Source organism: Melospiza melodia, chromosome 10, assembly GCF_035770615.1.
Source record: "Melospiza melodia melodia isolate bMelMel2 chromosome 10, bMelMel2.pri, whole genome shotgun sequence".
Taxonomy (NCBI): Eukaryota; Metazoa; Chordata; class Aves; order Passeriformes; family Passerellidae; genus Melospiza; species Melospiza melodia.
Window position 1 is genome coordinate 17,611,904 of NC_086203.1, and position 23,438 is coordinate 17,635,341.

At 36.6% G+C, this 23,438-nt stretch overlaps 1 protein-coding gene across 17 annotated transcripts in view; it reads left to right on the plus strand.

Moving 5' to 3' along the window:
* Positions 1 to 23,438, plus strand: part of CACNA1D (calcium voltage-gated channel subunit alpha1 D) — a 169,586-nt gene that overhangs the window by 52,922 nt on the left and 93,226 nt on the right. For all 17 annotated transcript variants that reach the window (XM_063164644.1, XM_063164655.1, XM_063164660.1 and 14 more), the window contains exons 4-7: positions 9,396 to 9,535; positions 13,262 to 13,404; positions 14,800 to 14,952; positions 15,762 to 15,958. In XM_063164644.1, the coding sequence (XP_063020714.1) occupies positions 9,396 to 9,535; positions 13,262 to 13,404; positions 14,800 to 14,952; positions 15,762 to 15,958 (633 nt within the window). The remainder of the gene's footprint in view (positions 1 to 9,395; positions 9,536 to 13,261; positions 13,405 to 14,799; positions 14,953 to 15,761; positions 15,959 to 23,438) is intronic.

A 23,438-nucleotide genomic window follows, 5' to 3' on the forward strand; every position in this document is an offset into this window, starting at 1 on the left:
TTTCAAAACAAAGTCTTTTATTAGTGTGTTATTTAATTTTTTGACTATGAAATAAATTCTTTATTAAAGAGTTACCTCAAGCATGTGGCTCAAAAACTACCACAGGAGAAGAAAACTGCAAAGGACAACTTGTTCAGCAACTGAGACACTCAGAGATAAAGTTGTGTTTTAACATTTTCACGGCTACTGCAGACCATTCTCCTGTCAGTTTGGATAAATGCATTTTTTTGGTTCCCCACATTGTTGTTCTGGGCAGCATCTACCAGGAATATTCTATCCTGTCTTCTCTTTTAGTTGAAAATGTATTTCATCAGCAACATTGCTGTTGACATTTCTGTAGTTTATGGCTTCTAGTGCTCTGGCAGGTTGTGTGCTCATAAATAATGCAGTCTTTCCAGATTTGTTGGAGTGATTTTTAGTGCAGTACTTTGTTTTACCTGTTAAGAAATATATAGAGTAAATCAAAGTCTATCTAAGGAGTTAAGAAATTATTTCTAAAAGAAAATAGTTGTGAAGAGGTCATAGAATGAGCAGCATGTAGTCCTCAAAGAGGCATTAGATATTTCACACTGGAACTTATTTAGCAATCAAACCTTTCTCTCAGTATGGAATCATCATTTTCACATCATGTATTGCATTCAGTGTCTTCTGTATGAAATTCTAGTGCTGAGCTGATGTTAGGATGTATTAAGAAGGAGTCAGAACTAAATACAAATTTCTCTTAAGAAATTTCTTAACACTGTTATACCAATATAAGGGATTCACATTCTCTAGTACTTTTAAAGCCCTTGAATTTTTTTTTAATAATATTTTAATTCTGTAGCCAGTCCTGATACAGATACCCAGTCTTGGTAATGAAAGTTGACTACCGTCCAAAAGCAGAGGTTTGAACAAAATATTCTTGGTGCTGCTGGTTTGCAGGGGCAATAGTAAACCACAAGTGTAGGATGTAGCTCACAGATTGACCACTGGTCTGGGGGTCTTCTGTTTCAAACTTGAGAAGGGTGATTAGAAAAATTCCAATTAAGTACCAGGCCTAACCATGTCCTCCCTTTGTATTCACCTCGAGGTCAGAAAAGGACATGGGGTATATAGTGTATTTGAGTTTTTGAAAACCTTGTTGGTGGGAAATGGTCAAACCATTTCCACCGTGATAAAAACCAACCAACAAAGAAACCTCACAAAACCAAACAAATGAAACAAACCAAACCTCACCAAATGAAATTGTTGAGCCTTATATAATGCAAATTTCTACCCTCCTAAAGGTGTTTAGGAAAACAAACTGTCTCATTGGGTATGTTCTTAACAAATCATTCTGTAGTTCTTAAATTGACAAAAGCAAAGAGCTGATGGAGTCATATATCTGGCAGATTAATGAGTAAAGCATTGTGATGAAGTTATTCTATCAGTTTTGTCCAGTTCTTTCATAATGAAAGTGGAAATTAGATTTGCAGTCAGATGAATAAATCAAGGGAAAAAACACCTACTCAAGGAATGTCATTGTTCTGTTTCCTGGCTGACGCTACCAGTGCAGAACAGAACTACAGACCCAGTCTGTTCTCCATATTGTTTTAATGTTTCACTTTATTTTTTTTTTTACATAAAGTCCTTGACATTCTTAAGACACCGCACTGGATCATTATAGAGCTGTGAATGAATAAGTAACACACAAAAAACCCTGACCTGTTTGGTCTTCTTTCTTTCCATTTTGGATGCCATATTCCTTCAGAGCCACTTGGAATTGTCGCTCTGTTGGGACAGACTCCTGCTTTGGCAGCTCACCTACAGAAAAGCTGAGTGCAGAGTGACCAGGACTGGTGTGAGAGCCACTCCTGTGCATTTCAGAATTGTGTTGACCAAAGAATGAATTAAATGGGTTTGAAAACCAGGGAAAAAAATGGGCATTGTTTGTGGGTAGGTTTAAATTCAGGCTATTGCAGCATCACCAGAGTAGTTAAGTTTTTGTGACATCTGAAAGTTTTTATGGCAGCATTTTATGAAACATATAAGTGGTATCAATATGTGCTTTTGAAGTGTGGTTAGAAAAAACATACAGGAAGACCTCACACAGGAGTATTTTCAAAGCAGATCTCTTTTTTCATCTGTTTCATAGTGAAATGCCAAATAATTGCAGTTTGATGTGGTTGGTGAGATTTTGGTCTGTAGTTTTCTCTTTTAAGGAAAAATAATTTTTGTAGCTTTTGGAGATGTTTTGGGTTTTTTTTAACCTACCTTGCACTAAATTCAATTGAGGATTTAATACTGTCATTGCTCCTGCCTGTTTTCTACTCATAGATTTCTTCATGGTCAGAATGAATTTATAAGGATTACAAAATTCTCTTGATTTCTAAATGTTCAGAATTTTAATATGTTCTCTAAAGTATCTGAGACCTACTAATATTCTCATACCCTGGTTTCTGCCCAAAACCTGGTGTCTTCTAAACAAAGAAAATTGATAGTAGGTGTTAATGTATATTTAATATTAGTGCTGTTTTATGATTAGATGTAGGTTTAATTCACCACTTGACACTGATTCTATTCAACTATGTAAGGAAAATGATGAGGCCATGTGCCAGTATACACAAATATTCTCTTCTACTTATTGTGCTGGCCTTGTTTTCCTGAATGTCATCAGTTAGATGGGGGCAGAAAGACACCCAAGTAAATTGGATTTTATTCCAGGTATATTCTTTGTTGCTTAGTTGGCCAGCTTTCATTTGTGCAATTCTTTGAATACTGTGCTCAATCTTCAAGTGGTTTTAGGACTGAAGCTCACATGTTTCTGCCTGCTGGCATTTCTACAACCTGCCTTTTGCACCCTGCAAGAATGCAATTATTGCCAAGTGATTGGTTTGTTTGTGGGCCCTTTCTTGATAATTTTTAAGTAGATGGTCAATTTGCAGGAGTTCAGTTTTGCTGTTGGTTATTTATGATCAAATTTTCAAAACCACTCCATTTGTCTCATTTCTTCACAGCAATAGAAGCAGAAGGGCTGTCTGTGCCTCTGTGAGGGTGTGCAAGGCAGTGCCAATAGTGGATTTAATAATTATGTACACACAGCGTGGATGTCTGTTGTTTTCCCCAGCTGTTGCTCAGCAAAGCTCTGCATTACCTGTCCCAGAGCAGATCTCTGACTAAATATAAAGGAGGAAAAAACCAGAGGTTGGATTTCTATTTATGGATTGAAAATACTTAACATGTAGTAAATTGAACTTTTACATGAATAAAACCAATGTGGCTCCACACAGAAGCCTGTGTTATGTATGAAAAATTCTAATTTGGATGCAACATTTTTCTCTCTGCAAAAATGGTTATTTACAGAGTAGAGGTGTTTACATCTCCATTATTGTATTACAACACAAAGTGCAAAATACATATGAGAAGCAGTTACACTCAAAGATGAAATGCAGGTCTACACATTTGGAGGAAGTGATTGCAGGAAATAATGAAAAAAGTGATCAGTGTTAAATATGCTCTGCTTATTCCTCTACCTCTGGCCGCCAGAACCCGTCAGATTAAAGGAAAACTAAAACTGTTTTTGAAGCTTGAGGTTCTATTTCAGTGATGTAAGTTATTCAAATGCTCCTTCAGACTACATTGATATAAAGGGACTTAAAGAAACTTAATTGAAGTTAATTTTAATTACGCCTCAGTGTATAGCTTGCGCATCCATTTTGTTCCTTTGCTGTGCTCAGTGTCAGAGATATTCTCTGTTCCTGCAAACACAAATGCCTGCTTGAGATTTGGGGGGTGCAACTGTTGTTAACTGTGAGCAGACCATGGGATTGTGAATCCTCAGTTCAAAAAAGATGAATGGATTCTGTGCTCTCTTTGAAAGCAGTAAAAATGTTGAATGAGATTTGTTGCTTGGCAGTGGTACCAGGAATGTGAAATCCTGTTCATTTAATATTGAACTGGTGTAAGAGTGTTCTTGCTGTGTAATACCTGCTTATTTCTACTCCTAAGTATGGAGTTTGTACTTGGTGTTGACTTTCAAGTGTCAGCCTTGCCATGAGATGTACCAGCCTGAAATTCCAGAGCATCTGGGTCTGCAGTAATGTGATGGTGTCCTGTAAAGCTCCTCAAAAGACTGGAGATGTTTCTGGGCCTGATGCCAAATTCCTGCCCAGTCTTGCCCTGGATTTTACATGTGTTCAATGTATTCAAACATAAAAGGTCTCATGTACATGAAATGTGCTCTTGAAGGATGGAAACAAGGTCTATTGCCCAGGCCTCTATTAAAGGAGTACAATTTTGTGAACATAATGATATTTTCTATAGTTGCTGTAGAGCAAAGCTGCACTTACAAGGACAGTAATGCAGCCATCTGACAAAGTAGAGAGCAGTGGTTGCATTCCCTCCAGTGGGTCAGGACTGATGAGGGTGGTGAAACATGGTTTACTTGGATCGATCAGGACAAGAATCCTTACAACATGTTTTTCAAACTCTCCCTCCTTGTTTGTTGTTATGTATCTAAAGGCACAGTTAATCCAATAGTTATCTGAATTGTTGAGAGATAAATAATTCCAATTCTTCTAATGAATAGAGAGCAATTTCCATGTCTAATCTTGGTAGTACATTACTTTTAAAGTTGATGAAATAAAGGCAAGAATATGGATTTCTTTCTGCCAGGTGTATGGATTCCATTTGTGTTTCATTTTTTGTATTGGAAAACTGCTATAACATTTTTTCACACGTGGGAATAAATAGGTTTATTTTCCTATTGTTGATTGTTACTTGTGCTGCATGTCAGAGAGGATTTTCAGAGGAATACAGCTATACAAAATGAAAAATGAAATAATTATATTTTAAAATTCAAAACTCAAGTTACTTTTCTGTCTTGTAGATGGAGTGTTTTTCCAGTGCCAGAACTTGAAAAAATGGCTGATTGTCAAAAAGATAAATGGCTTTATATGTGTTGTCCAAACATCAGTCACACAACTTATTAAACAACATCTGATTTTATTTTTTTGTTTTTGATCCCTAAAACAATTATGTCAAAGTATTTTGTGTTGTGTCTAAGCTTCAGAAAGTTGATCAGTCTGTTTAACTTGCTTACATTGAGTCACTTTATCTGCTAAGCAGTTTTTACTCTGATGCATATTTGTTACTCTGGATGCAAAAATCTATTTCTTCAGTTAAGAAATAATTCCCATCTCTGATGCTGAGGGAATAGAAGTTTTAATATAGTAAGACTTAATTACCTAGCATAATAGATTAAGGTTTTGCAAATTAATGACTTCTGATTTTGAAACCATTATCTTGTGAAACATCTTAACGTAAATGCAGAATTTTGGTGTGTCACCTTCTGACATGTAACTGTAGCTTTGCATATTTCTTTCTGAGATTTTGAAAATATGAAGATAATAAATGATGACTAATGTACACCATCTGGCTGCGGTGGGGGAAAAAAAGATTTCCTGAGCAACAGGGTTTCTGCTAAGCTGATTTACTTAAAATAAGAAAGCAAATGCTTCCTTTCTTTTTTTCCCTTTTTTTCCTTTTCCCTTTTTTTTTTTTTTGTGAGAAAATGAGGATCTAATGATGGCACCTAAACTCATATGGTAAGAGTGGCCTTTGTTTTGTGATTCATGATCAATTCCAAAGGCAAACTGCACGGATTCCATGAGAAGGGCAGTTTATCTTATCAGTCCTGTTGCATCATATATTCAGAAAAAGATTGCTGAGACTTGAAGATTTCGAGCAGCATTAACCAAAGTGTCAGACAGCCTTGCTGGAATCAGCTGCCTGTGAGGAGAGATGACCTAGCTTTATCAAATCAGTGAACAAACAACTATTAATCTATACAGCCTCAGGATTAGATCCTTCAGAACGCAGACATATTGTTGTGCTCCATATATTCTTTAGGTTTACAGCTGTCACTTTTTTCTGCTAATTTGATCATGCAGTGTCGAAATAAATGCAATAATAGATGTTAGAAATTATGTGCAAATTCTGCAATAATCTCTGCAGTTTCTTAGAACCAAACCTGCCTTCTTGGTTTCTTTTAATAGATTATCTTTTGCAAGCACTCCATACGTACTCTTAGGTATTTCCTTATTATTTTGTTTAGCTGTCTACTTTTTTTAGTGCACCTACTGCCATTTTGAATGAAGTGTTCATTTAAAGATATCAACTAAATTGAACAAAATATAATTTTACCACTGTGGAGAAAAGAGTCCAGATAAATGTACGCATCATATCGTTCTAAAATTGCAGTCTTGACTCTGTATTTTGAATTTATCTCTTACTTTTTTAGTTTTATTTTTCCAAACCAACCCTGCCTCTGCAACTCTTTCATGGGTACTGAAAATTGAGTGTTATTTACTCTGAGTAGTGGTTGCTTAAGCTCTGGATGTACAAGGTGATGTGTGGCCTACAGATGCATCAGGGCTGCAGAGGCAAAAATTGACGTCCATGGTGACCAGCAAGAAATTATCCACGTGTAAGAAGACCCCACCAGAACCTTCCTGAGGCTGAGCAGGTTGTCAAATCTGCAGTTTGTGTGAGAACATCTGTTGGGTGCCTATTTATTAAAGAGCCAAACAGTCTGTGAGGAAAGCACAGCCTGTACTTTGTGTGCCAACGATGGGGCCAGGTCATTCATCTGGCCTCTGTGGAAGACACAGGTTGTGCTTTGAAAATAAATAAATTAATAGAGTGTGTGAGAGCATGAAAGGGAGGAAAGCAGGAAGGAAGGGAAAATGAAACAGTGAAGTTATGGAATTGGTCTGATTTAAATGAGTGCATATTTAAATTGATGTGCAACTTCCAGGTCCTTTCTCAGCCCGTATTGGTGTGGGATTACTTAAGCCAAGGTGCAGCACTTCCCATTTTTCCTTGGTGAGATTTCATGTGGCTTCTGTTGGTGCAGCTCTCAAAGTTTCTTATGATCCATCTGAGAAGTGACACACACTGATCTTGAGCCCATTGGAGGGTTTAAAAATGAGATTGTCCTACATTCCATATGGCTCTATGGAATGTTTGCAATACTGTTTAGGAAACAATAAAAACTCCTGCTTCCATAAAAGAGATGAGATAAACAGGATGGAGACCAATACTATTTTTCAAGGATGGATGAGAAATGATAGGGCAGAGTTGTTCAGATTTGAACTGTCCCATTAAAATGAGCTGCAGGGCTGTGTGACATTAACAAAAGTTGTGTAACTTTAGCACTGGGGCTGGTGTTTAGCCCAGAGAGCAGAAAAACATTGGAATATTTTTGAAGGGGAGCACTGAAGAGCAAAGATGGTTTTTAGGATGGAACTGGTACTTTAATGGAAGGAGTTAAATTACATGGTTGCCTATAAAACTCTGGGCTTAGGGACCCATGAGGTTATTTTGGCTCAGAAGGTCCCATCCAGTCCTGCATTCTGTGTTCCTTTTAAGAAGAGAAGCTATTGAAATTTGGCATAAATGAAACATGTATTTTGTCTCACTTTTTTTTTTTTTACTACTATGATTTTGATATATATTTTGCCCATGGCAAATGACAACTGTAATATTTTTGTCCTTCTTATGTTTTCCTACATTATTTATCTTCCTATATCTTAGCTGCAAATTTAGCTGTATGTAGGGAGACAGAAATAGCTGTTATTGTGGAATGTGTGTGTGGTAGGATTTGTTGTATTTAAACATCTCTGAGTGTGTTTCTTAGGAATGCTGATAATTCATATTATTGTAATCTCAGTGGTGTTCTCTGGCCAAAGAGATCAGATGGATTTTGGTGCACAAGACCTTGATATTTCTCGTGTGAGGCCACTTCACTCTTGTTATCTTGCAACTGTCCTGGCTGATTGGTGATAAATTGATGGGTAAGTGGGAGGGACAATTTTGAAAGAAGTATTAGGAAGCTTGAGGACAAGGAGGTTTCACTGGGCTGGAAGACCTCACCCAAAATGGAAAGTAGCTGAGGAGCCTGGGATGAAGCTCCACAGTGTTCATGAAGTGTAATCAAAAGAGGGGGAAAAAGGCAGGGGTGCAGGACTGAGCTGAGCAGGAGAGGAGATCCAGGAATCCTTGTTTCGCAATGAGAGTGCCTGACCTGCCCCAGTGACCCCAGGTGCTGCTTGCTGCAGGTAAAGGCCTGGAAAGGAGTTTATTGACCTGCCTATGCCGCTATTAAATCACCAGTGTCAGATTTATAAATGGAAATACCACATCCTATACATAACCATCCTAAGTGGCCTCTTTGGCAGCAAGAGAAATCTAGCTGCCCAAATGAAAGATTCGCACATAAGAATATCAAGATCTTTGTTTAAGTTGCAAATGATTAAGGTTTGGTTTTTCCTTTGGTTGTGTATGAGAGTGCCAAGCTGTGTCACAAATAAGGAATGTGTATTTTTTCATGTAACAAAAAAAGATAATGTATTTTTGTGTGTAATGTTGATGTTCTGTTTGAGTAATGATAGTAGAAGATGGTAATCCTGCCTGAGCAGTTACAGTCATGTAATGAACATTGTATGTGATAAATGAGCAACATCATGTGTTCCTGAACAAGTTTAAAAAATGAATCATACTCTTTGTGCATTTTATTCTTGGCTGTAGTATTTGAGTAGCAACAGATAACGAAACAAAATGTTATAGAAAATAATGAAATGATCATGTCTGAAGGTAAAAAGAACAATTGTTAACTGCTCTGTTTTGATAGTGGTGACTTCTTCAATTTACCATGTCAAGCATGATAATAATGTTTTTGGGGGTTTCTTCTTTCTAGAGTATCTAGTTAGCTAAGAAAAGATATTCAGTATATAGCTCTAAAATAAAAATTTTGGTAAAATGCAGAAACTAATAGCATTTAAAAAAAACATTAAATCTGATGTTGGAGCTTCAATGATACAAGGTGGTGGTACAGTACCTTAAAATTTCTTTACATATAATAGGGTATTTTAAAGAAATTCTGGTAATGTGGAAGGGAGAATAAGTGAATGCAAGCTTCCATATAAAGATTAAAAAGTTGCAAGACAGTGTAAAATTAAATATTAAACAATTAAAACTTTTTTAATAGTGAAAGGAAGTGTACCACTGCTTACCTTTCAAGGATATTTCCAGGGCTCTGTTCTACAGCATTTTCTGGTTATAATGAATGCAGAGAATCCTATTGACCTGGATGGAACTCTTTGCTTAAGCAAAGGTACAGTATGCTTAAATGTTTGCAGAAACTGCTTTTTTTCCTCTCACAGAATGTGAAAACAAGAAAACCTTGTGCAATTATGTAATTATAACCTTGTCAGTACAGTTATAATTAAGTGTTATGCAATTAAAACCTGTGAAATAAACTGCCATGAACGTATTTCCTTAGTCCTGATCAGTACTCACTTGTTGCAAATTGTCAATAGTAAAAAGAGCTGTTACATTTCTTGTCTTTCATTGTACTTTTTTTTTGTCTTCTACAGGAAAAAGTAGAATATGCCTTCCTGATAATTTTTACAGTTGAAACATTTTTGAAGATTATAGCATATGGATTATTATTACACCCCAATGCATATGTTAGAAATGGATGGAATTTATTGGATTTTGTAATAGTAATAGTAGGGTAAGTAGCTTATCTTCCATTATAAAAATATTTAAACTTTTATTTACAGTGAGTTAAGTATAGGCCTGCTTGGCTGTGAGTAGCAGCCTATGCTGGATTTCTTTCTTTGGAGTAAAAGAATGAACTGAGTAAAAAAAAATGTTAAAAAGTCCTAAAATTTTCAGTGCTATACCTGGCTACAGACTGTATTGCATTTATAAGTTCCCAGAGAATTCTGAGTCCTGCTGGACATTTCCAGAGTTGTTTTTCAGAAGCTTTTCCTCTGATTTTTCCAAGGTAAACTGGTGTATTTCCGAATGTTGATCTCTTAAGGGCTGCATCTTGTTATTTAATGTATTTGTTTAACCCTTCACTGCAGTCCTGTGGAATGACTTCACAAAGACCTCTGGGAGGACCCACATGTTTCAAAGTGGAGAAGAGTAGTTGGGGGGACAGAATTAACAGTGGTTCCTTGATATTCCCAAAATCTGAGTAAAATTGGGTGCTACATGTCAGCCCCAAGATATATATATATGATTTTGATTTGCCTGGAGTTGAATGTATGTTAAAAATGCTTTTTTTTTCTTTACCCTGTGCGCCTTGCTGTACCAGGAAACCTTGCAGAGTTTGTTCTTTGCCCCAGAGAAGGGGCTCTTGGGCCTTATGCAGGTTCAGAGGAGTGGAACTTACATTATGCACCTACTTATTGATAAATTATTTTTGTGTCAGCAACTCAATGTCCGTGGCTGTGCTACTTCATTAGATCCTAGCTTCAGCTATCTAGGGAATAATCTTGATGTATATTCACCAATTTCCTAAATGTTTTGAAGATGGTGTTAAACAGCTGTTTAACCAGTACTGCAAATTTTGTTTCCTAAAAGTATGCATCATCCAGAACATGGAGAACATTATCCACATATAACTTTGTGTGTTGTAGCAAACACGACCTTGGCTTGCAGTATGCAATTCTAATTTCATTTTAAAATTCAAACCATATCAAGGGTTGCCTGTATTTGAAAAGGCTCAGAAATTAGAGTGTGTGCTGCTTTTAACTTGTTACTAAATTAAGGGAAAGAAAGAGTTGCTAACTAAAGGAATGTATGGTAAAGCATTGTTGAATTTGGGAAAGTACTGTGAATATAAGAATGCCTGATTTGTAACTATTTGATTATGAGATACTGAATGTTACTGAGAAGGTGGTATTTGGGCCAGTCCTTTGGCATGCAGGCAGTTTTGGTCCAGGACTAAAGTTTGTGTATAAATAGATCCTTCATCAGGTCAGGTCATTCTCAACAGATTGGTCCCTGTGCCTGAAGGGGAAGCTCGGTGGGCAGGTTGGAGATTGTCACACACAGCTCTGCTCCCTTGCCAAGCAGTCCCTTGAATAGACCTCTTCCCTTTTGTCAAGTGACCACAGAGTTACAGTAACCCTGGAGCAGTCTAATTAACATGACCTCTATCTTTGGCTGTGTCCTAAATACCTGATAACTAAAAAATTTTCCACTAAAACACTCCTTATTGGAGGCTAAATGGAGTTAGGTCAGATGCTCACACCGAATTTGTTAAAAATATGAATAGAAAAGGACTAAATCTTATTAAATGCCTAAAATATCACAGTAAGATTAAGTCCTAATTTAAATCCAGAAGTTGGGAATATAAACTCTTGTGCAGGTTGTCAGCAGCCTGCCTGTAAGATGAGGTGGACCTTTCCTCACATGTCACAAGCTGGCATAATTGTGAGCAAGGTTTTTGTTCTTTCAGTAAGAACACAACCTGCATGATTAAGCAAGCATGAGTCCCATTTATTTAATTAATACATAGTAGTAGAGTGAAAAATTGATTTTCATATATAACCCAAGGTGGTTATGGAACCACTTCTGGACCTGATTCTATTTGACTAGCTTCAATGGGAAATTTCATTAGGTATTCTAATAGCTTGAAAGAGCTGCCATGATGTCCTATATTGAATGTATTGAAATTTGCTTTCTCAGCAGAGACTGCAGCCAGTCCAATTCCATTAATCTTAATTATACCTAAAGAAATCTCTATAAGCAAAAGGGAAACACATATAGAGATGGTTTTAAAATCAAATCTTAATTAAACCTTTAAACTTTGATAAACTGTAGAGGAATATGAGTGTAAATTTCAATAAAACAGATCAATAGTTTTATACCTTAATGGCTTTTTAGGAATGACATATGTCCTGGTTTCAGCTGGACAACACAAAATGACAGAGCTCTAGACAGAGCTGTGAATGTGATGCTTTCTATTCTTTGTCACTTCTCTCTGTAACCCATCAGAGTATGAATTACTCTGAGTAGTCTGCCCACCTGCATGGTCTCATGTAATTTCCATTGATTTCTGTGGAAGAATAAGGTCCTGGTAGAGAAAGCTTTCATAGCACCTGCCCATGCCCTTTAATTTTCTGAATGTTGTATGAACTGACAGCTGAGAGGTTCTCTGAATTCAGGACTTGATTCAGAAGCCTTTTTAATAACATCTGTCTTTGAGCACAAATAATCACTCTTGAAATCACTGAGGTGTTAGTTTTCCTGCACTTATGCTTCCACTAAACTCTAGGGCTGAATCAGGACCTGGTGTTGGATATCTGAGTTTGGTGAACAGTGTGTGAGCTGCTGATGTTCCCTTTAACATCGGGGGAGTCTTTGGGGCTGAGTTTTTCTCTGGAGCAGAATGAAGCAGTCTAGGGATGGGTATGGACTGATGTGGGTCAGCTGCTTACTGGGGGAGGGTAAAACCTGCAGTAATCCAGTTTAGGCACCCTATTAAATAATATATGATTTCAGGCAACTATCCAGCGTGACAGAGTTCTTAACCAGAGTTGTGAAAACTTTTCATGACCAAACTAAAACCCTTCACATTTCAGGCATCCTTTACAAGTGTGAAACATTTCTCATGATTGCAAGACTCTATTAACTTGATAATCCTTTCAGGAGAAGTGCAGCTCTGCAGCTACAGTCTCTGTGCAAAGGATAGCACAGTTTGTGTGGTCTAGTGGCAGTCTAGAAACCCATGCATCTGAGATGGAGCTCCAAACTAAAATAAAGCTAAGATTAATTTGCATTTCAAGAACATGCATCACTTAAAATTGCTGCTAAAAGTGGGAAAACAAAATAAAAGTCTTGTCTTGCAAACTGTTCTAATGAATGACTAATTAATTTCTGCAGGGAAAAAATACAATATAATAAATGAGCCATCTGGGAATATATTTTTCCTCAGAGGTATTATGTGAAAGAAACAAATCTTTTTGGTGTTATTAAGTGGTGAACTCTAATTATTTTTAAAATATTCAGTTTCTGCTGACTGTATATAGAATATTGTACTGCTGTGCCACTTAGAGTTGATATATTCCACCAAAATTAAACCAGATGGTTTTAGTTATTATCTATTTCTTCTTCTAAAGGGAAGATTAATTCTCCAAATGTTAAAGCTAAAATGTTTGAACAAAAATGGAAAAGCAGCTTCATCTATTTAAAAATAGCAAACTGTATATATAAGCTGAATGCTAAATTATTGGAAACTGTGTGATCCTCATTCTCTAGAGGGATTATAAAGTCTTGCACTTCATAGCTGTGTCTGTCATGATTTAATGTGTAAATATACCTCTCAGTCTGACATCTGAACAGCTTTACAGAATGATCTGCACTTCAACTAATTTCCAAAGTAATATCTTTGACTGCGTGGTAAAGAGATAGTGATGACCTTACCTTTCATCTCATTTTCTAGATTATTTAGTGTAATATTGGAACAATTAACCAAAGAAACAGACGGTGGCAGCCACTCAGGTGGCAAACCCGGCGGCTTTGATGTCAAAGCCCTAAGAGCCTTTCGTGTACTGCGACCTCTCCGACTCGTATCAGGAGTGCCCAGTAAGCTCTGCTCTCCGTATTTCCTTTATTTCTCTTTATTGCAGTCAGGAATGTGGCTGCTCTCATTGTTGAACTGTCTCCTTCCAGGCACTACAGACATGAGATGGGATAAAGCTGAGTTTCTGTTATGTATACAAAGTGAATTTCAAGATGAGTGATACTCTATTTCAAGTTGAACAGGGGATTGTGAATTCAGTCAGTGTGTGATCTCCTTACGCAGTTCAATAAGCAGACAGGGGAATACACTTCCTTTTTAGAAGCTTTATATAAAAAGTAAATTACATGTTAAAATGCAAATACACCAGAAAATTAAATTTAGATTTTTTTTTTTAATTCTAAACCCCTGCATCTGAAAGTGTAGCTGGTCTTAAAATAGTTTATATGTTGGTAAGTGTGTGCCAGAGCACATTACACATTTTGTGTTTCCTGCCCTCTCCAATGCACATGAATGCCTTCTGTTTATCTAGCAGAGCTAAGAGATAAATTAGGAAACTTAAAAAGTAGAGCAATATTCTTTAAGAAAGCAATTGAATTTTCTGATATTTCCTGTTTTCTTTGAATGCTCTATTAATTATTGAAGTAATTTGGGCTATACAAGGTTCACGACTTCCAGTTCAGCTCTTTCCAAGGCATTCAGAGGAAGAAAGCTGATTCTGTGTTTAATATATTGTGGACTGTTACATGGAAATGATTGATTTTTGGCAAAAGGGCTTCAGTGTGGACAGAAGCAGTCCTATGAAATGTCAGAGAGGAAGTCTATCAACTTAAAAAAGAGGCATATTTTATTCTCATTGGTACTGTGGCAGCTTCATTAATCTGGGATTAGATCATCTTGGTAAAGCCAAAAGTTGGATAAATATTTAATTGAAAAAAAGAAAATGGAGCAGTTTTGAAAGGGATAAATGATGTACAAATAGATTTTTTCAGATTAAGAATGTGTTTCCCCAGTTAACTATATTTTTCTCCCAGAGTAAGAAGACAGTTCTACAATTGTCTGAGTGCACATTTTCTCAGAACTTGCTGCAAAGTTTTTGTTTTAGCACAGAACTTCTTCAATGTCATATAAATGACTTACAGGCACACACTGACTAAGTGACCTTTTTTATAAAAGCACCCACAGATTCTTGTGACACATTTCAAGCACTGACTTCTATGATATAAACTTTATTAACAGAAGAAGTAATTAGACAGAAAGTTTTAGATTCTTATGAAGATTTTTATGTTAAAGGAGCATTTTGTGGTTCTGGGTAATAGATATTTTTAAAAAATCTGATTATCGCTGCATGTCTGTATCATTGAATCCTAATAATATGTAATTATATAAAATTTGATGGAATAAGATGCAGAAATATGAGTCATATCTTGTATCTTATTTTTATTTATTTTTTTTTTTAGGTTTACAAGTTGTCCTGAACTCCATTATAAAAGCCATGGTCCCCCTCCTCCACATTGCCCTTTTGGTATTGTTTGTAATCATAATCTATGCTATTATAGGATTGGAACTTTTTATTGGAAAAATGCACAAATCTTGTTTTCTTATTGATTCAGGTAAGTCATTATACTGTTGATTAAAATAAGGGTTTGATGATGTTTTCTTTTAAATCTGTGGGATTTCAGTTTGAAGTAGAACTAGGGGCCAAAGCACTTAAACTGTTGTTACCCCAGTTTACACTGGTTCACAATTTTAGGTACAGTGCATTAAATGAAAAAAAAAAAAAAAACCTCAATACCAAAGCCACCAAAAAATAAAACTACTTAGAGACTAGACCATGTTCTGAATAGGTTTTAATTTCTCTTATGTGTTGCTTAAGTACCAACAGTGAAGAGAATAAGGGTGACTACTTATAAGGGACAAATCCAGATTGTGGCAGTGTAGTGAGGAGTGGAGAGCAGTGTTCAGATGAAATAATGAAGCGGAAGTGTGTGTTGTGGGAGAACTTTGTAAGAGTGAAACCATCTTAACTGGTGGCTAAAGATGCTTTTCTTTCTGCTGAGGAATGAAGATAACTTTGTATAGGAATTAGATCCACTTTTCCTTAGTAGTCCATGTGTTGGTGCAAAGTGCCTTGAAGTGAAGTAGCAGCAGTAAAGAGGAAAAAACAATCAGCATGAGGAGCTTATAAATGATGTATTATTACATTGTGCTTCTTTCCACTCCTTAATTATTTTTATTAACCTGTTCTTGAGGTTGTAAGGCCAGATCTGAATGCGACTAAAATCTCCAAAGCTCTGATGTGTTGCCTTTCTCAGCATGAAATCTGGATTCATCCCACAGCAACGTTGCTATTTCTTCATGGGAAGGGGTAACTCCTGAAAGCTTGAGGACTCAGATTTGTGACTTTTGGGTGCTTTTGCAGATATTCTAGTTGAAGATGATCCAGCACCTTGTGCATTCTCAGGGAACGGCCGTCAGTGCGTCATGAACGGCACCGAATGTAAGGGTGGATGGGTTGGACCCAACGGAGGCATAACCAACTTTGACAACTTTGCATTTGCAATGCTGACTGTGTTCCAGTGTATAACCATGGAGGGATGGACTGATGTGCTCTACTGGGTGAGTTCATAAATCACTGAGCTTTGTGTGCTTTTAAACAAGCTTCTCTGTTCTAGTGGGCATTGAGCTGTGTTTCACAGCACCATCAACAGGAAATCTTGGTGAGTTTTGCAGACGCAAACTCAGCTGCATACTTGTTTCAGTCACAGCCTATTACTGAATTCCTCAGGCTATAAGGACATTTTAGAAACAAATTTATTCATTGCTTATTTGAGGGTTTTTTTGCCTATTCCATTTGGATAAATGTAAAAGTACATTTATGTCCTTTGGACTAGCATTTTTTTTTGTGTGAGCCTACAGATATTAAGTATGTCTTCACTGATTAGGCTTAAGAGCTCTCTTTTTGCAGTATTTGTGCAGAATTTTTTACCATGTTAACATAAATTAGAACAAAGCAAGTTCTCAACTGACATTGCTTGCCATGGGGACTGAAAATCATGTTCACCATTCAGAAATTACAGATTTACAGGAACTATGGTCCTGATATCATCTCCATGGAAGCAGCAAAAGGTATTCAAAAACCTAACTCCCTAAATCCTCACATTTAAATGATCCTTTGGTGTAAGATATGGTGCTTCTAGAGCCTTGCAACATCTACAATCAGCTGGATACAGACTGGGAACTGAAGGATAGAGGAAAATGAACATACAGATTTTTAAAAGAGTAAAGTCACCTAAAACCAAAGATAGACATTTTTCTGCTTAACCGCATTCCACTCTAAGTGACATGACATTGTTCTGTGAATCTTGGAGTATCTCAATATCTGATGTGATTTGTCCAAGGGCATTCAAGAAGTCTGTGACAGAACCTTCCACAGGTGCTGAACACCAGTGAGAATATTCTGCACTACATGGTACTCAGTAGGGAGTCTTTGCTGCTATTAGGACCTTACTAAAAACCACAATTCTAACAGGTCAAATGTTAGAAGATATGTATGGAAAAAGAAACACAGTTACTGGTAAGGATCACTGTTAGCAAGCTGTTAAAAAGAATTATCTCAAGGAGTATCTTAGTGGAACTTTAGGTGTTGTTGCTAAGAGCAGCTCTCTTTGTGAGTTTGTTGAAGTTTGTCAGGCCAAGTGGGATTATTTAGTAACTGTGCATTGGTTGTGGACTACTGGGCACATTTAATAATGTAGTATTACCCAGTAAATGAGCACATGATTTGATGTGAAATCAGGGTGAAATAAACTGTTGCTAAAACACATAGCACAGACTCTAGTCTCAGATAAAATCTGTGATACTGAAGTATAGAATATGGATATGTTTTTAAGAGAATATAACTGTTAAAGATAATTAAGAAGGTAAAATGACATTCTTTTAGGATTGAAAGAAAAAAAATGGGCAACTATGAATATTGTCTTCCACTGCCTGTTACCAGTTACAAAACTGGTTAGAAACACAAACCTTCAACACTAATGAGTAACAATCATGTATGGCTACACATAGGCCTTTGCATGATTTCCCATTGTAAAGGTTTTTCAGTTCCTTGTAATTTGCACTCCAGCTCTCTCTAATTTACTAGGACACTGTGTGAATGTAGAATTAGCATTTCTTTATGGTTTGTGTTCATGGTGATGGCAATTATTTTAATTCTTCCTGAAAAGGGAAGGTGTGCCATGGTTATCTAGGAAAAATTGCACCTTTAATATCTTTTGAGGCAAAAGTATACCCACATTTCAGGAGCTGATAATTCCTCCAACATTTTTCAAAGAAAATGAATATAAAAGCTTTGAAGAGTTGCTGTATTTAGAATGCAATTGTTACAAAACATATAGAAACAATTTGAGTGTCTCAGAATTAAATATTTTTTTCCCCTGGGATTTAATGCCCTAATTAATCTGCTGCCCTTTGCAGAGTCTTCAATGACAGCAGAAAAAATAAAATCATTAAGGTGGGATGTTGAGTGTTTTCAGGATCAGGCAAAATGAAAAGTATAAGAAAATTATAAACAATTGATAACTGCATGAATTGTTTTTGCTTCTTTCTCTATAAGGAGTGTCCACTGTAGAAAGTATTTACAGGTACAGAGGTGTCATTTTTCATTTTATTACAAATGATACTGGGATTGTTAGACAGTGAAGCAAATATTTATTGACCTAGTGAAATATAATCAGAATCAGGTATTCAGGTGGCTTTGGATCTATCTTGACTGATGCCTATATAGTTAAATTCTAGATTCAGATCCTTTCTATCTTACAGACCAACAAGTTGCCCATTCTCAAACTGAAATTACTTGCTGAGGACAAGAGGAATGACAGTTTGTGTTTGAATTTCATCACTGGATCATGCTGAAGTAGATTTGGCTAAAAATTGGAAAATATTTAATTTGAAAATTGTAAAAGCATTAGGGGGATACTAAATTGTAATTAAAGAATCTGAGGAAGCCATTTTAGCTCGATGTGCATGGGGTTTGTGGGGTTTGTTTTTCACTTAGAACTCTGTTATTAATTCACAGACTGAATGAGTTCTATACAAAACAAATAAAATCAAACCCGCGAATATTAGAAACTGCACAAAATTCTCATTTTTCATTTGGTCACTGGGGGAACAGTGAAATAAACTTATGTATGCTTCTCTTGCTAGCAGGTGTAATGTGAGTGGGTGAAATCTGTGCAATATTTTGCATCGTGTTAAGTGGCATTCTGTCAGCAAGGATGACAGCTGAAAATGACAGCTTCCAACAGCCCTCACTGGCACAGCTTGTTATCACCTAGTTAATGACAGTAAACTGCTTGGAAAATTCTCCAAGCACCAATAATGATTTTTCTCTTGTGCATATCTATTGTGAGTCAAGGCCTTGAGCACCCTTCAGATCATGGTGACTCACGTGGGCATCCTGCTGCTCACCAGTTTGCATCCCATCCCATATGTCCTACTGGGTTATAGTGTCTTCATCTGGCCTCTTCTCTCTAACTCACTTGTAACTCACTGCATTACATGATTTATCCAAAAAAACTGTGACTCCTTAGTGCCAAAGGTTTGAATTGAGAGGTTAAGGGGTGCTGTCCTTGTTTTCAGCAGCCAGTGCAGCATGTATGCTCCCAAATTGTGTTTGTGGCTGCTCATCTGTGTGTGTTCTCCATTTCTATTGGGACCATGTTTATTCCCATTCATGGTCCTTTCTGTTTGCTCTGGAGCCCTCACTGGAGGTTTATGTTTTTGTTTTGGATCCAAGGTGCAGTCCTTGTTATCAGCCAAGTGGCAGCCTCTGTGTGCCCAAGTTTTTAACACTCTGGCTCACATTCTAAAGCTGAGAGCATAGTACTCTCTGCCTCATTTCCCATTTGTGCTAGCAAGCTCTCAGGAATTACAGAACTTGAATCTGCATTTGCATATCTGGCTCCAGATTTTTCCCATGCCTTTGAAGCATCTCGATATATAATCTCCTAATGGCAAACACATATTTTGTAAATTGCTTTTTATTTTTAGCTGCTTCACTTGATACATGGGAGCACAGATAATAAGCAGTGATACTTGCCAGCAAAACCCCCAATTTTCCCATGAGCACCAAAATGATCACATTTAATTCTTCTTGTTTTCACCATAGTGAAGTTGACTTACTACACTTGATTAATCCAACTCTAGCTTGAATGAGAGATGGTCAGGGCCTCAGAGAAACAAAGAGGATGCTTCAAAGTTGCTTCAAAGATAGGACAAATGTATTAGTGGCTACTGAATTTTGCTAGGTTAATTTAATGGCCAGATTTTAAAGCTCCCCAGTTTTCTAATACTTGTCTAGAACTCTTCAGATTGATCTGAAGATTTCTGAGATTGAAGCACTTGAGCTAAAATTGCTAAATAATGGTACACTGATGTCTTACATGGTTTTGCCTATTAATACACCTACTGATATGTTAAAAAGATATTCTGTAAAGGATTCTTATTTAAAATACTCAGATCATTACTTGAAATGTCTAGGCAATCTAAAATATACCTAAAACTTTATATAAAGTTTAAGGAAAGAGATGGCAGGTTTTTTTAAATATACCTTTTACTGATATGTCAATGTTAAAAAACTAACAAAAGTTAGTACTTTTTGCTAATAACATATATTATCATCAAAGAAATTCTTCATTCATTGTTCCTCTGCTTTTATAACAAAAAGGGTGCAGTTAAGCACCTCTCTGTTTAAGAAATTGAGCTTTAAATCCTCCAATATACTCCTTGAAACATTTTAGAACATCTGAAAAAAGTCCATTATTTCTGTAACACAGACTGTTCAGGCTGCACTGCACTCTTATGGATGTCTGCATGTACTTTTGCACAAGTGTCTGCACAGCTAGTGTATTAATGTCAATCAGATCAGGTCAGGAGCTCAATCACTATTCCTTTTAGAATTCTTCTATTCAAGAATATTTAAGGGTGGAATCAGATAGAGTGTACTTGAAATCAGCTGATGTGCAGCCAGAGATATTTCCTAAACACAAACAAATGTTTTACAAATACATATCACACAAGAAAATCCCTTGGCTCATGCACAAAATGTATAAATAGGCTAGAAACTAAAAAACTGCAAAATATGTTTCAAGTATTACCAAAACTGTCATCAGAGTGCTGGCAAGGAATCTCCTAAAAATATCTTTCCAAAAATATGACCAAGAGTCAAATAAGCAATAATAGTCTAGAACTTTGAATTGAATGATTTAATAAGTGGGAATCAACTACTTATGGTGATTTAAGCCATGTTAGTCCCATTCCACCTGCAGAAAGAAAAGGCATGTTCCTGCCTCCAAGCAATATTTGTCAGCAATTAATTTCAGCTTATTGTCTGAGAGAAGTCAAAGAATGCTTCACAGCTTTTTTCCATTTGTAAATCAGTTGCAGATATTTAGCAACGTAAAAACTGTGGGGAATTGTGCCTGAAAAATCTTAGATAATACTCCTGCCTTTTCCTCTTATGTACTTAGGGAAAGCTTAGTGCTGTTCTGCTGGCATTGCTCAGCACCACTCACAGGTCATCTGAGGGAGGCTCTGGAGTGAAACAAGTCAGCTCATCCCCAAAGGCATCCATGTGCTGCTTGCACAGAGCTCCCAGCCCTCCGTGACCACATAGCAGAAAGTTAACACATGATGTGCAGCTGGAGACAGAGCGATAGAAATTTTGACTGACAGCATTAATAAAGTGCATAAATCTCCTTAAAGAGCCAGGGATTGCAGGCAGAATTTTTTTCTGTTTGAGTGTTAACTACGTGAATCTGGTTTCATGTTAAAATCAAGATTAACCTCCCTCCCTGCCTTTTACGTAATGATTTGTACTAATTGCTTTTTTTATATTCTCTTGTTATTAAAAGCTCTGAATCATCCAGTTTTGGATTGCAAAGAGACAGGACTTAATTTCAGAAAGAGAAAAAAGAGAATGATCAAAATCAGACATGCAAACAGAGCTACCAAGCCAAGGAATGTACAGATTAAAAGTTTGCATTCGGATCAAAAAGGAGGTGACTTATAAGTATCTCACACATATCTATATGGTTATAGTATAATTTTTTTCCAATTAGCATCTTAACAAAAAGACCCCACCAGAGGAGGATTTTAAACTAACTCACAGGGAAATATCTTTCCCATGAGGTGAACTTGATTGACTTTGACAAGATATCTGGTATCTCAGCCTCAGCTGACTGCTGACCTGTACTGCAGTCAAAACGTGGAACTAATTTCTTGTCACAGATCATTGCAAATACTAAGAAGAACCTATTATTTCTCCCCAGAAATTTTAAATAAAACTGGGTCAAAACTGGATGGGAAATAGAGGCTAAACTTTGGGTAGTGCTAAGAACTCCACTAGTCCATCAGCTAGAGTTTCCTCCAAAATCTTTGCCACAAGAAGCCAACAATTATTTTATAACAATCCTAGTTCCCAGTCTGTCCCAGGAAAACAATTTAGTAGAAAAATTTAGATCTTCCTGAGTATTGAGGCTTTGCTTGTTGATGCTACATAAGCAAAGGTAACAATTTTATATAATCTATCTGAAGAGTAAATGCATTGCATTTGTATTTTTTGTGTCCAGTATCTAGGAAATATTAAACACATCCAATTTTTGTATAATGTATGGTATACATACAGGTGGAATAGCAGATGCTAAAAGAAAGGTGTTTAATAGAGAACACCTGTGTAGCTGTTAGAAACTTCTCATTTTCATACATGATAACTAACCCTTAAAAAAATAAACATATTGTTAATTTGTTACTTAATTTTAGTAGTTTTTTGAGCCCTTAGACTTAACAAGGAAATCAATGCATAGATTTTATAAATTTTTGTGAAATTCGTTTGGGCAATACAGGTAAATAGGTAAAAGCACTCACAAATTAATCTGAAATTAAGATGCTGCCATTCATGAGAAGAGTCAAACACTTGGATTTTGTAATATCTGGAATACGGATTTTGTTATATCTGGAATACAGATTTTGTTAACCTGGTAGTGCTCAACAGCAAACTTTCTCTGGGTTACTGTTTTGTAGAGGTAGCACTCTTCATGTTATTATGGTTCTGTCCATCTGCACTGCAGATTAAGCAGGGATGCATAATTGTCTGAAAAAGATAAAACAGTTTCTTAACAGTCACATTTGAAAAAGACAAAACAATTTCTTAACAGTCACATTTGACATCTTGGCTTTCCTTAGCACAACGACTTGATTTCCGCCCAGCCCCTCCTCCCAGTTAATGACAGTAAGCTGATTAATGGAATGCCACTAACAGGAATTAGCTAAAATAGTCTTAGATAGAATTCAGTGTCTGAATGAAAGACCTGCATCTAAACTCATTTCCATGCAATCATAGTAAAAATTTATAAATCGTGTTTTGAAGAGTAAATGCTTTATGGGAATACCAAAATGTTATAACTCACATGTTAAGAATGGATGAAACCAACAGAAGGAAGAAAATGAGGTCTGTTCAGCTTGGTCAAATTAATTAAGCTGAAGCAGTGTCTTCCAAGTTGAGGTTTAACTTGAGAGGATCACTTAGATGTGTCCTGTATGTAATTGCACAGTACAGTTTGAGAGTCCAAATTTAAGAGGTGATTAAGCAATTATGAGGCTCTCTATACCCTGTGACAATTTTACACTTCTCAATGGGATCTCCTTCTCTGTAGGCCCTACCTTGCTGCCTGTGCCATGGAACTCTTATTTTTGCAGGTGTTGCTGATCTGAAATGCTTAACAAAGGGTGATCTCAGTGCACACCCCACCAGTGCATCTCCATATTCTGTGTCAGAAGCACAAAAAAGGGCTGAGTCTGTCCAAGCAGGGCAGTGCCAGGGAAATCTGTGCTTTGACTCCAGAACACTGAGTATAAAATTCCATATAAATCAACCTGGAGGGTGCTGTGCTTCAAGCACAGCCTGTTTTAAGTCAGCTTTAAGTTAACTCAAATTCAGCCAAGAATAACTCAGGACAAAACCTTTGAAGCCAGGCAGCTTTGAAGAGCTCTCTGCTGTGCTCTTCCCTGGGTAGAATAAATAGACTGATCTGGGGTTTTG